This window comes from Gopherus evgoodei, chromosome 16 (genome assembly GCF_007399415.2).
Source record: "Gopherus evgoodei ecotype Sinaloan lineage chromosome 16, rGopEvg1_v1.p, whole genome shotgun sequence".
NCBI classification, from domain to species: domain Eukaryota; kingdom Metazoa; phylum Chordata; order Testudines; family Testudinidae; genus Gopherus; species Gopherus evgoodei.
The window spans coordinates 12698209-12714351 of NC_044337.1; the positions used below are offsets into that span (position 1 = coordinate 12698209).

Here is a 16143-nt window from a genome sequence, read left to right on the forward strand (position 1 = left end):
GCAGTTCCTTTGATCGTATTTAAACTGAAAGTGAAACAGACAATATCGGGAAGGATTGGTATCGGAGGAGGGGGTATCAAAGCGAGTGGGGGGGTTGGGATCAGAAGGGGACAATAGCGGGGGGGGGGCATATCAATCCCATTGCAGGGGTTGGTATAGATGCTAGTGGAGGGTTGGTATTGGGGGGGTGGAATCTACATTGGTGTGGAGGGGGTTGGTATTGGGGAAGAGGTATTGGAGAAGGGGGGTTGGTAATGGGGTGTGGTATCAGGCGGTTGGTGTTGAGGGAGGTATAGGAGGAGGAGGTTGGTATCAGGTGGACTATAGTGGGGGGTTGTATCAGGGAGATGGTATCGGGGTTGGTAATGGATAGGAGGAGGGGGTTGATGTTCGGGGATCAGTGTCTGGAGTTGGTATCGAAGGGATAGTATTCAGGGGCTGGTATCAGGAGGTTGGTGTCAGGGGGAGGTATCAGAGGAGTAGGTTGGTATTGGGGGTTGGTATCGGGGATGGTATCAAATGAGGGGGTTGGTTTTGAGGGGGTGATATCAGGGGTGATGACAGGCAAGAGTTATTGGAGGAGGGGAGGGTATTGGGGGGTTGATATTGGGGGGATGGCATCACATGAAGGGCATTGGTATTGGGGGAGAGGTATCAGAGAAGGGTATTGAGGGGTTGGTACTGTGGGATGGTATCAGATGAGAGGGTTGGTATGGGGGGGGTGGTATCAGGGGGGCTGGTGTTGGGGGCCAGGGGGAGGTATTGAGGGGTGGTAGGGGAGTGTTGGGACTGGGGGGGAGGTATGGGGGGGCTGGTGTCAGGGCCAGGGGGAGGCATCGGGGGGCCGGTGTCGGGGGCGGTTTCAGGGGGCTGGTATCAGGGCTGGGGGGCTGGTGTCGGGGCCGGGGGGGAGAGGTATCAGTGGGCAGTAGGGGAGTGTTGGGGCCGGGGGGAGGTATCGGGGGGCTGGTGTTGGGGGCCGGGGGAGGTATTGGGGGCAGTAGGGGAGTGTTGGGGCTGAGGAGGTATCGAGGGGCTAGTTTCGGGGGACAGGGGGAGGTGTCGGGGGCTGGGAGGGAGGTGTTGGGGGGCTGGTATCCGGGGCTGGTAGGGGAGTGTTGGGGCCGGGGGAGGTATCAGGGGGCCGGGGGGAAGGTGTCGGGGGGCTGGTGTCGTGGGGGAGGTGTTGCAGGGCTGCTGTCAGGGGGGCAAGGGGAGGTGTCGGGGGGCGGTAGGGGAGTGTTGGGGCCGAGGGGAGGTGTTGGGGGGCTGCTGTCGGGGGGGCGGGGGGAGGTATTGGGGGGCTGGTATCGGGGGCTGAGGGGAGGTATCGGGGGGCTGGTGTCGGGGGGCAGGGGGAGGTATCGGGGGGGCTGGAGTCGGGGGCCGAGGGGAGGTGTTGGGGGGCTGCTGTCGGGGGTGCAGGGGGAGGTATCGGGGGGCTGGTGTCGGGGGCCGAGGGGAGGTGTTGGGGGGCTGCTGTCGGGGGGTCGGGGGGAGGAATCGGGGGGCTGGAGTCGGGGGCCGAGGGGAGGTGTTGGGGGGCTGCTGTCGGGGGTGCAGGGGGAGGTATCGGGGGGCTGGTGTCGGGGGCCGAGGGGAGGTGTTGGGGGGCTGCTGTCGGGGGGCCGGGGGGAGGTATCAGGGGCCTGGTGTCGGGGCGGTATCGGAGCAGGGGGCGGAGCGTGAAGCCGATGTCGGGCCCCGGGGCGGCGCTGCTGCTGCTGCTGCGGGGCCGGCGCTGCGGCCCTGCCCGGGAACCAGGGCGCGGACGGGACCGATGGGAGCCTGGAAGCGGCTGAGCGGGACCCGCCGGAACCGCCCTGGAGCCCCCACCGGGTTCCCAGCCCCACAGGTGCCGCGGCGGAGCCGGCTGTGCGGGATGCGCCTCGGGGGCCCGGGATCCCACTGAAGGGGAGGGGGTGGCTGGGGGCGGCCCTCTTGCCCCTGGGGGGCTGGCACCCCGTGGGGCTGGCACTGCGCTCCTGCCCTAGGGATCCCTTGAGGGGTAAGGCCGGGGCACCCCCTGGGGGGCTGGCACAGCGCTGCCGCGCTAGGGATGGGGGTAAGGCCGGGGCACGCCCCTGGGGTGTGGGCAGGGAGTGGGTGGCAATGTGGGTGGCACAGCTCTTCTGCCTTTGGGAGGGCGGGGCCCCTGGGGCTGGAGGGGGTGACAGAGACACCCCATCTCAATGGGCATATGGGAGAGAGACTCCTGCAATCACTGGGGCACATCAGGTCCTTTTCGTGGCCCTTGCAGGGTCCCCCTCACCCTGGGGCATCATCTCTGGCCTACTCACCATCCCTGGGTCCCTTCTCTTCCATGCTGCTGTCGGGTTTGTCTGGATTTGGTGTCCTGCAGCCTGGCACTGCTCAGGAGAGAGTCACAGCATATTGGCTCAGGGTGAGGGGGCCCTGGCAGCAGAACGGAAGCTCTGCTGAAAGCTTTGATCTCTTTGATCCATCTCTTGGCCAAGCTAAATGACAGCCTTGCATTCCCCTCTCCCCCCCAGCCTCTCCCAGCTGAGGATTTCAAAGTACCCAACAGGCATTGACGAATGAAGCCTCATTCCACCCCCGTGAGGCAGGTGAGTCACTGTAATTCTCAGGGAAACTGAAGCACAAGGCTGATCCGAAGCCGCATAGTGAATGAGGGAAAGAACTGTGAACGTGGCCCAGACAACTGGCTGGCACAATTGTCTGCAGGAGGCTATGCATGTTTGATAGCAATATTGTGCTCTGTTAAACAGCTGTGTTCCACCCCAGAGGTGGCTGCATTTCAGTGGCAGACAGAGTGGTCCCTGTATTTTCTCACAAGGGTGTTGTGAAGCTTAGTGATTGTTAAAGACATTACTGAGTGTGAAATGCCCACAGAGTGTATAAAACACATTGAGGAGTAAGGGAATCGTCCGATGAGCAGGTCCTGTACAAGTGAAGTGTATTGTTATTTGTTAGCCTGGTGAGATCTGACGTGAGAGAGATGTTCCACATGGCAGGTGCTGCAGAAGATAAGGCTTCACACCAACAGCAAGGAGATTCTTCTAGGCCTGAGTTAGATGGGTGGCAGGGGTGGGCGATCAGAGTCACAAGGAAGATGTTGTTGGCTGGAGCAAGTTGACAGAGGGTTTCACAAGGAAGGAGAGTGGTTTTTAACAAGACCATAAAAATGAATGAGGTGCTCAAGGTAATGGTTCTCCAGACCAAATCTCCGGGGTACTATATATGGTCTCATGTACATACTCCTTAACGTGCCCCTTTTGGACTGACTCTGCACAGAATTTTATCTAGATTAATGTCAATGACTTTGCTTTTTGTTTTCGTTGCTCAATGTTTGTTTTGTTGCCAACAGGGTAACCTGTCTGTGTTTTGCAGGGCACAGTTCCTGATTCCCAAGACAAACCCGTGGCAGATAAGATACTGAAGCTGAAGACACTTGTAAGTAACCAGAACCCAAGATGCAGTGATGCTTTCAAACCCCTCCTCCAAACCCCTGGATTTGGGACCATAGTGACAGTAGCAAAATGGGCTGGCATTACAGAGCCAAGGAAAAGGTTGCAGAGGGACAGGAAATGCTAAAGGGCATTGGAAATCATGTCCTTAATGGACGTGCAGGGGCAGCTCGAGGCACCAGAGCACCAAGTGCATGCCTGGGGGCGGCAAGCTGCGGGAGGCGGTGTGCCAGTCGCCGTGAGGGTGGCAGTCCGGCTGCCTAGGGTGGCATGCCTGCGGGAGGTCCATCCCAGTCCCGCGGCTTCAGTGGCAATTCAGCGGCAGGTACACCAAAGGCACAGGACCGGCAGATCACTTGCAGAAATGCAGCCAAATCCACATGATCAGCCAACCTCCCGCAGGTGTGCAGCTGAAGGCCGCCCGACTACTGTGCTTGGGGCAGCAAAAAACATAGAACCACCCCTGTGAACGTGAGGATGGTATCTGTATTCCAACTGATCGAGAATACTCAAGGACAATTGGTGGAAATGTATGTGGTCGCCATATGGAAGTGAACACCATCTCCTGTTCAGTAGGCTGGTTCTGGAGTCTCTGTGCCCCAGTTAGTGTCCTGATAAATATCCTCTAACTGCAGAGAATGGGAGAATATATGGGGCACCATGGGGCTTAAAGGTGCATTATTAAGCAGATACCTTTCCACTCTCCTACAAAGAGACACTGTAGAGTACATCAGTGACAATCTGCTGGGGTTCCCAGAGCTGTGAGCCATTGTGTTACTCTCTCAGCCTCAGCAAGTGAGAACTTTGCTGCTGCTAAGCTGGGTGACAGCTCCCCGACATCCCAGTTTATCTGCATTGCCAGCAAAATTTCCAGGACTCTGCCAGTCCAAACCTTCCGTAGAGGGTAGTAACCAGTGAATCCCAGTTCTCAAGTTCCTCAGAGATATCTATCTGCAGTGCTTAGCCCTTCTGATTGTAGCACCCACAAAACCTTATCGAGTTTGCTGCTCTTTCAACGAGACAGTACACAGCAGCTTCTTCCCACACCTGGGGTTAACACTCTGTTTCAGTCAAAGCTCTGAGCTGGTTTATAATAAAAGCAAAGTGAGTTTATTAATAAAAGGCGATAGGTTTAGGTGATACCAAGTGTAAGGAAGGACAGAAAGAATTACAAAGTAACAAAAGCAAAATTAGTCTTCTAAATCTAAAATTCAACTTAACAGACTAGCTTCTCTTGTTCAGAGCAGTTTTTCTCCCCAGAGTCTCCTAGTGTGGCTGACTGGTTTTTTTAGCCAGGACCTTTCAGAGCGGCAGGGCTCAGGAATTGGGGTGCACTGATTGCTACCTGCTAGGGAAGGTTTGGACTGGCCGAGTCCTGAAGAGTTTGCTAGCAAGGCAGACAAGCTGGTGTGTTCGGGAGCTGACACATAGATTAGCAGCAGCAAAGTTCTCACTTGCTGAGGCTGAGAGGGGAAACATACATCTGTTGATGGCTCCTGAAATAAACGTCTCTATAGAATGGGGTTAGAATCCCCACCCCTCCTTCAGTCTCCAGTGTACCAGGAGGGAGGATCATCTCCTGCAGGACAGCAGCCCATCCTGCTGCTACTGCAGGACTAGTCCTCTGGGACCTACGTGCAGGACTGTTTGCTCTGCTGCAGGGTGATGGGCCATTAAATTACTGCAGCCACTTCATCCCCGAGGTGCCCGGTCACTTCCAGACCTGGGTCGCCTGCCTGGCACTGATGGCTCTGTTAGGTAGAGACAGGTTTAAGCGTTAGACAAAATTCAAAGATGATGATCTGCAGACGAGGCTGGTTCATCTTCTTTGTCACTGTGGTTAATGTGGGTAAATATATATTTTAAAAGCCTTACTCGCTACGGAGCCTGTGATATACTGGAGGTCAGGCTAGACGTTCTGGTGGTCACTTCTGGCTTTATACTCTATGGCCGACTCCCTGGTGAGATCTGGCTGGTTACCTCCTTATCAAAGCCCTCCTGAAAATTCAGCTCCACTGTGGGGCCTGCAAGGCCAGAGGCAGGGCTTGAGCTCTGCCTGCTGCCCAGCGTGCTAAGACACACTTGTATTGCTGTTACCTCTCACCCTGCCGTGTCCCCTGGGTGCTTGTTTAGTTCACTCCTCGCCATCTGTTCTTTCCTAGATGGTAAGCTGTGTGGGGCAGGGACTGGCTTTTGAATAAGTGTTTGTACAGTGCCTGCCACAGCAAACCCCTGATCCTTGACTGGGCCCTTGTGCACTGTTAGTAATAACAGAGTTGTCTAACCAGGCTTCCTGGTGCTGTAGACCGAGAGATGTTTTTTTAAATAAGACCACATGCGAAAGAGCTGTTTGGATGAAAATCTTCCCATGCCACCATAAGTAAATCCCCTCCCATCTCTTCCACTGATCCTTACGCTCCTATTCATTCCACCGCTGCAGGGAACACGGTGTGCGTGGGAGGCTGAGGCCTAGGCTATGTAGGGTGTGATTCTGCACTGAAAATGCTTTGCCATTTAGCCTGAAGCTATATTAGTTCAGGCTTCCCAGGGTATGTCTGCACTGCAAAAACAAAGACCCAGCAAGCCTGGGTCAACTGACTTGGGCTTGCATTACGGAGCTCAGAATAGCAGTGGAGACGTTCCTGTTCAAGCTCTGAAACCTGGTCTGCGGGTGGCTCTCAGAGCCCGAGCAGGAAAGTCTGCACTGCTGTTTTCAGCCCCTTAGCACAAGCCTGAATCAGTTGCCCTGGGCTCTGAAACTCACTACAGCCGTGATTTTTTTGGTTCAGTGCAGATGTACCCTCAGCTGATCACATCTGTGGCCAGCTCACATGGAGAGAGAGGAGTTAACCCATTTAGAGTGTGGCAAAGAGGTACCTTTAAAAAACCAACCCTTAGTGCTTGGGTTTGTCCATCTAACCCCTGAACTGTGTTGGGGAAACGCTTCCCCTCTGGCCAGGGTGGGATGGGCCATGGGGAGCTAGTTGGTCTGTTCCACCCCGATGTTATTGCTAGGGCTGTGTATGACTGCAGCTCCCCTCCTGCCATGCTTTGTCCACTTACAGGGCTCAGGCCTTAGCTTCCTCACTTCAGAGCTCTGGGGAGCAGGGATCTTGTCTGAGGGGTGTCTGGCCAGTGCTTAGTGCACATCACGGGCACTGCCGGGACATTCCGAATACTCAGCACAGTGCTGGTTTGGCATCCTGGGGCTGAGAGAGTCCCCGAGCTTGGCCCCCACCCCGTGTTCAGCACACGTGTGGGGATGTGCTGGGTCAGCACGTGTGTGACTAAAGCAAAGAGCCCAGAAGAAGTTTCTTACTTCTTATTTATGACACTCTTCCCCCGCCCCACTCAATTGTTAGTGTTTGTAAGAGGTCCCAGACTGATAGCCCAGGGGCTGGTGTCCTGAGCAGTGGCAATGCGGGTATCACCCTTGCACCTGGAGGAGGGGATAGCACACTTCAGTCCCCAAGGCCCTTTTGCTCCTTGGCCTCTGCTGAGATGGGCACCATAGGGCCAGGTTACGCTGGTGGTTGGCCTCGCACTTTAGCTATAGCCACGTAAGCCATGATCACATAGGTAGTGCCCCTGCTGTACCTGGTGCTGTGCTGTGCTTGGTTCCTGATCTGCTCCTCCCTGAGGCGCAAGCAGTCCCCAGTTGTGACAGAACAATCCAGACAGGAACAGAGCAGCGCATGGCCCTCAGAGCTCTTTAAGGCTCGCCATTTGTCAGCTGTGCAGCCTGTTGTTACTAGACAGGAAGTGAGTCATTTTGAAACAGAACAATCAGGCACATCTGAGCTACTGGTTTGCCAAGTGCTCCCTAATTGTGATGCGTGACTGCAGGTTTCATATTCAGTGGTGATCACTGTCAATCAAAGACTGCAGCCCCACTCCTGGTTTGTGATCAAGCACTAAAAAGGCCTAGTGATGCTTGACTTCTTGGGGACCATTGTGTAATGAAATTCACCAGGGTGAGCTCTGCTCTTTGAGGAGGAGAGAACGACAGGCTGGAGGTAGCAGGTAGTAGCTCTACCCAGGGACGTGCAAAGGGGAGTGCAGTGTGTGCTGGGGATGGTCACAGCTGTTTCCCTGTCCCCTACCCGGGTGTGTACTGCTGTACTGGAACCAACACTTCCTGCATTTCGTACACAGGTGTCCGATGCCTGGAGCAGGGGGTAGGAATCTGGGCTCTTTGCCATGACCCTGCTGTGTGACCTCAGGCAGGGCGCGTAATCTCCCTGCACTTCAGCCTCTCTTTCGCTGGAAAGCAGGTGCAATGTTACCTTGCTGTGAGGTTGAAAATCGGGGGAAAGCTCGTTGGGTGGGAGGCATCACGTGGGTTTTCAGCTGAGGGAGATGTTGTCACAGACCCAGGGTGAAGAACCCCCCTGCTGCCCTGCCAGCATTGATCTTGGTCCTTCTCACTTGCTTTTCCCTGAGGATTGCCTGATCCAATCACAGCTGACTCCGTTTCCTTCCCCTCCTAGCCCCTGTTCCCATTGTGAACCCCTCTGCATATTTAATTTAGAACAGCAAGCTCCACTGCCACACCCTGCCCGTCCCATCCTGCTAAGGAGAGGAGTCCCATCCCACTGTGGAAGAAGGAAGAAGCACGGCCCTTGTTTTGTTTTCCAGGATGCCTGCAGAGTTCAACGCACTCCAGCCCCACCACAATGAGAGATCCCCGGTCACTAGAATGCAGTCACCCCTATTGCTGCCATGTGCTAAGGTTTCAGCAGTGAATCTTGAGCTTCCCTTCTCAATGCGTTGCAGGTCCATCTGTTCTTAACTCTGGTGATTCTGTCTACTTGTACTGTGCTCTACATCCTGCTCTGCCCGCAGCTGCGTTGGCTCAGATATCGGCGGCTGGAGGAACATAAACGTCCCTTGGTGACGGTGTCTGGAGCCCTCAGCTTCGAGGGGTACAGTCGTGTTCCTGATGGAAAGGTGGGTTAAAGTTCCAGCTGCGAAAGTGCTCTCCCAAGGCAGGAGAATGGGAGGTAGTGGTTAGAGCACAAGACTGGGAATTGGGACTCCTGGTTTCCATTCATGGTATCACTGTGTGCCCTTGGGCGAGTCACTTCATCCAGCGTTGCCTCAGTTTCTCCATCACTAATGGAGACGATAATGTACCTACTTCCCAGGAGAGCTGAGGCTTATTGATTAAAGTTTGCGCAGTTTTTGAGGCTCCTAAGTTGTGAAAGATGCCCCAGCAATGCAAAGCGCTGGGGGCAATGCAAAGCCCGTGGGGCTACCGTGGCCCTGTGCTGGTGTAACAAAGCCCCTTGGCTGACTCACATCAATCTCTGCTGTCCGTGTCCCGGAACAGGCTCAAAGCAAAGCACATCTGACATCTGGAGTTTTTGAAAACACTACCCTTTGGTGGAGGCCTAAGGCAGAGCGTGCTGCTTTCAGATTCCAGGGAGGCACCAGAGCATAGTTAAAGGGAGTCAGGAGAAACCAGTTCTAGACGCGTTTTTTAAAGCTCATTCTGGTAACATGGTTGTAGCCCCTGTGTAGATTTGGCTTGAGAGTGAAGTCACCCTGTGCCAGCAATAGACAGTTGCAGGGAGGGCGGCTAAGAGCAGCACCCTAGAGGGAGTGGTGGAAGGGGGCCCTTGAGGGAGGGCAGTTCTGAATTGGATTTAGAGAGAGACAGGAAGCCAGTGCAGGTGATGAAAGGGTGACGTGGCCCTGCTGCCTGGAATGAAAACCTACTGCGATCCCCTCCCCTTGCAAGCCCTGGGCCTCTCCTGTCCCTCTCCATTGCTAACGGTGCGTCTTGCTGCAGCCGTTGGTCAGAAGTCAGTGCCGCCAGTGCGCCTTGGTATCGAGCTCGGGTCAGATGCTGGGCTCGCGGCTGGGGAAGGAGATCGACCGAATGGAGTGCGTCCTGCGTATGAACCAGGCCCCCACCAATGGCTACGAAGAGGACGTGGGGATGAAGAGCACCATCAGGGTTGTCTCGCACACCAGCATCCCTTTGCTCCTGAGGAACCAGTCGTACTTCTTCAAGCAGTCCCGGGAGACCATCTACGTCGTCTGGGGGCCCATGAGAATGATGAGCCGGGAGAAGGGGGGGTTGACCTACAGGACTCTCCAGGAAGTGAAGGAGATGTATCCCAGCCTGCAGATCTACACGCTAACTGAAAGGATGATGGCTTACTGTGATGAGGTCTTCCAGGACGAGACAGGGAAGAACAGGTGAGTAGGCTCCTAGCTCACTCCCTCCCTCCCTGCCTGTAATGACCCAGGGCCTCCATGCCACAGCCACCTCTTGGGTGAAGGATGTAGAGCTTTCCACCCCAGAGTCTACTGTAGCTGGATGCTTCTGGTAAACCAGTCAGCAGTGAAATAGTTAATAGTGTTGCCATTTTAGGGTGGGATTTTCGAAAGCACCTATAGGACTTTGGACCACAAGTCCCAATGGGATTTATGCTTCTAAGTTACTTAGGCAGTTTTCCACTCTTTAATTGTAAATGTTGGGTTTCAGAGTTACCAACCCATTGACATGAGTGGGACAGTTTACTCCCCTCCCAGAAATGCTGTTTGCCCCTCAGTGGTGAATGGACCTGCAAGGTACCATAGGAGGGTCAGTGCGCTGGACACTAATGGATTTACACGCAGTCACTGTGTAAACAGAAGTGGGCTATTTGTGGATGTTAGAAAGTTACGGAGTCACCTTCATCCCAGGAAGAGTTGTGTAAGAATTCGTTGCTCTATAACAATATGTAACACATCAGTTATATTTATGGGCAGTCAGCTTTTCAGTTAAAATCCTGTGCAGGTCAGCAGTGACCAGCAGTCATTTGTCCTCGGGTTGGTAGGTGAGTGGAGGGTTCCATTTGGTTCCTGTTGGCCGGGTGCCCACAGCACACAAATCTCCATCACCTTTGGCATTGATAGTCCCCCTGGTCAGCAGACAGGCCAAGAACTGACTGACTGGGCCGTGGAGACTGAACTCCCCTCGGACTCACTGAGGGGTCCCATCGTGCCGGGGTGAGGCCCATTGGAGGAGCAGTCTGAGAACACTTGCCTCGCTGCTGCCTGTCCCGTACCCAGTGTGGATGAACAGGGAGCATCAGTCTCCAGAGCTGCCAGTGACCTTTGTTCACCAGCCCAACACTCGCTTCAAGGGGCACGACATGCCAGGAGACTGGAGTGGGAGGGGGCGGAAAGAGAGAGCTTCCAAACACATGTGCATCCGGTATTGCTGGCATTTCCTCCCCGTCTCTGGTAGCCAAAGAGCCCATCTTCCTCCTCAACCTGTTTTTCCTGTCCTGCTCTTCTGTTTGCTCTTCCCATCCTCACCCAGAGACTGCTCCAAAGGCCCTGATCACGCCCAGTAGGTGCCCTAGTCTGCCCCCCTCAGCCAGGGCAGGATCTGCCTTATGGTCCACGTTTGGCCTAGGACAGGGGTCGGCAACCTGCGGCACGTGAGCCAATTTTTATTGTCATGCTGCTGCCAGCCGGGGTCCCAGCTAGGGTGATCAAATGTCCCAATTTTATAGGGACAGTCCCAATTTTTGGGTCGTCTTCTTATATAGGCTATTACCCCCCACCCTTGTCCTGATTTTTCACATTTGCTGTCTGGTCACCCTAGTCCCAGCCCCCAACTCTGCTCAGGCCGCTGCTGGCCTGGGTTAACGGAACCCCCGTCCGGCAGCGGCTGAGTGGGACCAGCAGCCAGGACCCTGGCTGGCAGGAGACGGCGGTTGGAACCCCAGACTGTCCCCTTGCCAGTTGGAGTCCCAGCCATCCGCCCCGCTCAGCCTGCAATCGGCCTGGGATACCAGTCACCAGCTCCGCTCACCTCACTGCTGGTCTGGGGTTCCAGCCGCCCGGGCCCCTGCCAGCCGTGGTCCAGGCCTCCCTCTCTGCTCAGCCCTCCTGCTGGCCTGGGGTATCGGCAGCCAGCCCAGGGCTCTGCTCTTGGCCTGGTCCCAGCGCTTTGCAGCCCTTATAAAAAGTTACACTACAATTAGCTGAAAAACTTGAAAACTTAAAAACTTTGTTTGTATATTACAATAATTGTTACAAAATGTATAATGTTAATAAATACATAGGTTTGATTAAACAAAGTAGTTGTAATTATGTGCCTGTGCTTAATTTGTGTTTTCAGTGATTTACCTTCTAAAAAAATCTGGCATGTCTCACACCCCCAGAAAGGGCATCTCACACCCCCAGGGGGTGCATGCACCTCAGGTTAAGAACCACTACACTAAACTGATAAGATCTGCATTTTAATTTAATTTTAAATGTAGCTTCTTTAACGTTTTAAAAGCCATGTGTACTTTACATACAACAATAGTTTAGTTATATATCATAGACTTATAGAAAGATAGCTTCTGAAAATGTTAAAATGTATTACGGGCACGTGGAACCTTAAATGAAAGTGTATAAATGAAGACTCGGCACGGCACTTCTGAAAGGTTGCCTACCCCTGGTCTAGGAGATGGGTGCAGGTTTCCCTCCCATAGTCCATGTCTGTTTCTCTCTCTGCCATGCTGGTTACGGCAGCCTGTCCCCTCCAACTCTGTTGCTGTGTGATTTGTAGGATGAAGTCTGGCTCCTTCCTGAGCACTGGCTGGTTCACCATGATCCTGGCAATGGAGCTGTGCGAACAGATCTTTGTCTTCGGCATGGTCAGCGATAGCTACTGCAGGTACGGCCATCAGGGGATGAGGGTGGGAGACTTCTTGGGGCTTTTGCCACAAAGCACGTCTGTTCATCAGTTAACTCAGCACAAGGCAGCACAACCGTCCCACAAGCAACACAATACATCTTCCATCAATCTTTGTCCCCAGAGACTTAACCAAGTTCGGTAACAAACAGCTCAGGGAGGGGTGTATTAGGAGACGTAGACAATGCAGAAAATATAGATACAGCGAGTTGCAGAGGGAAAGGTTCTCACACCGACAGTGGTGAGATCAGAGAAGGAAGGGGACGGAACAGAGAGAACTGGAGTCTGGCTGGGGTCGAGTTCGCGAGGAGTTTTTATAAGCAAGGAAGCAGTTTGGAACAGGACCCCCAAAAGGAACAGGGAGCTGGGGGCCCTAGCTGCAGGGTGACATGGTTCTGCTCTGTGTGTAATGCCCACACCTGCTGAAGTCTGCAGAGCTGGGATGCAGTAAGATGATGGAGGGAGCGTGTGGTGGGAATCGAGGCCCAGGGCAACGAAGGGGAGGATGAGGATTTCAGCAGGGGCGGTCTGTCTGTAACACAGGAGGAAGTTCTTCATTCATTCAGCTCCCTCATCCCCATCTCATGGGGCAAGACTGGTCCTTTTGGTAGATTTGCTCGTGCTTTGTCCAGCCTAATGTGGAGGTTTGGGAGGTGAGTGTTATACACCCAGCTCCTATCAGGGGAGTTGAGAATTCCCATGACTGGGACTCATGCTTTGTGCCCCCAGCCATGTGGTCCAGAGATCCCTGACACTGAATGGACATCTCTGGGGTTAGTAGACTAGTGCCTCTCTCTCGTGTTGGCTCCATCCCTGCTCTGGAAGCAGGAGTCTGCCATCTGGGTCAGTGCCCCACGGCACTACCTCTTGTCTGCTCTGGTTGGCAGGGAGAAGAACCATCCCAGAGTGCCTTACCACTACTTCGAAAAGGGCAAGCTGGATGAGTGCAGGATGTACCTAGCCCATGAGAGAGCCCCCCGGGGTGGCCATCGCTTCATCACTGAGAAAACCGTCTTCTCCCACTGGGCAAAGAGAAGGAACATTGTCTTCAATCACACCTCGTGGGCGGGTGGGTAGGGACGTCCGGCCCATGTGCAGCTCCCTGGGGGAAACGTTTCACTCCGTGATACGATAGGCTGGAGCCCGATGGGAGTCCTGCAGCGTGGCATGGGGGGCTGTCCAGAGGAGTTGCACAGGGGGTCAGTGCATGAAGAGGAGCTGCACAGACACAGACTTGACAAGAGGCAGAGCATCCTGGGAGGTGTGGTGCATTGGAAGGGCTCCCTTACCGAGACTGCTCTAATCAGCATGTTGAATGGAGCAATAAAGACACATCTCAGATCTGACACATGCCCACCCTCTGCAGGGTCCCTGCCACTTGTGCTGGAGCATTGATCTGCAGGTCAGAGTGTCTCTGCGGGTCTGCTCTTAGGTGTTGCACAATCCTTCCCAGGCACTCAGCTGGAAGGAGGCAGAGAAAACCTGGGGCGTCATTCAGAGCACTCAAGGTCTCAGCCCCTCCATTGCTGCAAGCAATCCCTGACATCTCAGAACCCCACCCCCCAATCATTCTGAGGTCTGACCCTAGGACTGTCTTTGAAAAGTTTTTAATCTTTGAACCATGATGAATATTTAATCCGTCATTAAACATTTCCATACTTATGTTACAGCCGGTTGCAGATCTTAGAAAAGTGGAGTCACTCTGAGGTTTAAGCCAGTGCCTCTTGGGGTGAAACTCCTCATCCTCTTCCATTTATAGCCTCAAGAGGAGGTTTGATGGGTGACCAGGGGGAAGATGGATGGTTTTATAGTTAAGGTACTGGACTGGGACTCAGGGGACTTGGACTCAAATCCAAGCTCTGCCACAGATTCTCTGTGTGACCTTGGACAAGTTACCTGGGACCTGATCCAAAGCCCGTTGACATCATGGAAAGACTCCCATTTACTCCAGTGGGCTTTAGCTTAGGCCCTTAATCTCTCTGTCTCAGTTCCCAGTCTTCTGCTTGTACATTGTATTCGTTCCTCTCCTGCATCTGTCTTGTCTGTTTCGATTGTAAGCTCCTTGGGGCAGAGATTGGCTCTTACCAGCACAGTGAGACCCTGATCTCAGCTGGAGCCTGTAGGCATTACAATTATCCCAATAGCACTTCCTCCTGTTGGTTGTGAAGCCGTGCACAGGCCTTGGGTTGGTGAACTGCTCCCACACAGGGCAAAGTGGCAGGAGATGTGGGGGCTCTGGGGTCCTGGGTCTTCGGTCAGTTTAAAGAGCGAGAGGAGTGGAATGATTCAAAAGCATCTCTTGCTGTGACGTGGCTGAATGGAGGCCAGACACCTGTCCTCCAGTGGGTGTGCTGTGCTGGATGTGCAGTGCAGGGAAAAGAGATCCCCCTGTCGCCAGCCAGCCTACCATTCAGTGAGGCGTAGATGTAAGAACGGCCATACTGGATCAGACCAAAGGTCCATGCAGCCCAGGATCCTGTCTTCCAGCAGTGGCCAATGCCAGGTGCTTCAGAGGGAATGAACAGAACAGGGAATCATCCATCCTGGCAGCAGTGTTTGTGCTGAGGTTTTGCCATTTGGCAAGGAAAAGGACACTGCCTTCTGGGTTAGCAGTCCATAGCTTCTGTCCAAATATCTTCTTGTTCTGTCTGTCCCAGTGTGGGGAATTTTGACCTAGTGCCCTGCCTGGGGCACCCAACTGTAGGCTGTGCTCCCACGCATCACACCTCCCAAAGTAGTGTGCTTGTGCCCTGCAGCTCCTGTTACCCTGCACTACAGGCCCTGTATTCCAGACGTGCCATGATGTGTTCTAGACGCTGCCCTGACCTCAGTAAAGATGACGGCTTTTTGCCAGAAAAATGGGGTCAGTTCTGGTTCAACATCCTGTATAATACACCTTACATTTCTATAGCACTTTTAACCATGAAGGATCCCTAAGTGCTTTTGCAAAGTCTGAATAGCTACAGGAGCCACCTCATCATCTCCTCAAAATGCAGCTGCTTCTGGAGTGGAACACGATCTGTTCAACAGCACACACCACCCCCCTAGGACAGTGGTTTTTCAACCTGGGTCCGCAGACTATGTGTAAGGGGTCGGCGAAACAACGTCATTACCATAGAAGAGAGGTTCTCAACCTGTGGTACGCAGATCTCTGGGGGTCTGCAGACTGTGTCTAAGATTTCCAAAGGGGTCTGCACCTCCATTCAAAATTTTGTAGGGGTCTGCAAATGAAAAATGGTTGAAAACCACTGCTCTGGGACAGGAAGCGAAGAAAGATGCTATATCTAATTTAAATGGTAGGGGGAATTTAGTTTTACATTGTCTTGAAATACAGTGTGCACACACATGTAATTATAATTGCATCGATTTAAAATCCTTGTGAGGGGGTTTAAACTGCGACAGCTATGAAGGAAGTTTTGGAGAGGGCCTGCAGTGCTCATGTCACTAGGGCCACACAGCAGTTGGTGGCAGCCCCCGTGGAAAGCCCATCTTTGTGCAGCGTGCAGTGCTGTAGCCGTTTAAAACCACATCTTAGATGAATTGGTTTGAAAAAGACTGTCAGCAGAAGCTGTTTCTTGAACTGGAGCAGAATGTGGTCGCTGCGGGGTTCAGGCTGGAAGACACAACTTCTCTCAGCAGCCCCATCATGTCAGGAAGAAACATTTCCTTCCAGTTTTCTGGCATGAACCCTTTGAGTTCGTGTGCTGCCTTTGCTACCAAGTGCCCTTGGATTGATACCAAAGCAAACCTACGTAATAAAAGTATTTTTAATTCTGTGATCATTCATTGTTTGTACAGACTGGGTGAATTTATCCAGCTGGACTCAATCCTGGAGTCCTTGCTCCGACAAAGCTCCCATAGCCATCCTGCCAGTCCCCTTAGTTTGTCCCCTACTGACGTTGCCAAGTCACCTTAGCTCTAGGGGCTACTCCTTTGGCTGGAAACACCAAAGCACAGGCTGCTCACTCGCCCTCCTGGACTTTGGTTTAAATATAAACAGACATCACT

General features: G+C 53.5%; 1 protein-coding gene across 2 annotated transcripts; it reads left to right on the forward strand.

Annotated features, from left to right (window-relative positions):
- Window positions 1–1725: 1725 nt before the first annotated feature.
- ST6GALNAC4 (ST6 N-acetylgalactosaminide alpha-2,6-sialyltransferase 4) lies at window positions 1726–15917 on the forward strand. Of its 2 annotated transcripts, none has more exons than XM_030535438.1 (7): window positions 1726–1855; window positions 2514–2588; window positions 3373–3435; window positions 8226–8399; window positions 9244–9656; window positions 12010–12117; window positions 13023–15917. In XM_030535438.1, exons 2-7 carry the CDS (start codon window positions 2559–2561, stop codon window positions 13210–13212), a joined length of 978 nt encoding a protein of 325 aa, XP_030391298.1. In that variant the 5' UTR covers window positions 1726–1855; window positions 2514–2558; the 3' UTR covers window positions 13213–15917. The 2 variants fall into 2 exon arrangements, with proteins under 2 accessions (XP_030391298.1, XP_030391300.1); XM_030535440.1 differs by having other exon boundaries at window positions 8295–8399.
- The last annotated feature ends 226 nt before the right edge of the window (window positions 15918–16143 follow it).

What these genes read in the sequence shown, in the direction of transcription:
- ST6GALNAC4 (XM_030535438.1), top strand. Translation starts at nt 2,559, where the DNA reads ATGAAGCCTCATTCCACCCCCGTGAGGCAG. An exon ending in ATTCCACCCCCGTGAGGCAG is followed by an intron (nt 2,589 to 3,372) that starts GTGAGTCACTGT and finishes TGTGTTTTGCAG; the next exon opens with GGCACAGTTCCTGATTCCCA. An exon ending in TACTGAAGCTGAAGACACTT is followed by an intron (nt 3,436 to 8,225) that starts GTAAGTAACCAG and finishes AATGCGTTGCAG; the next exon opens with GTCCATCTGTTCTTAACTCT.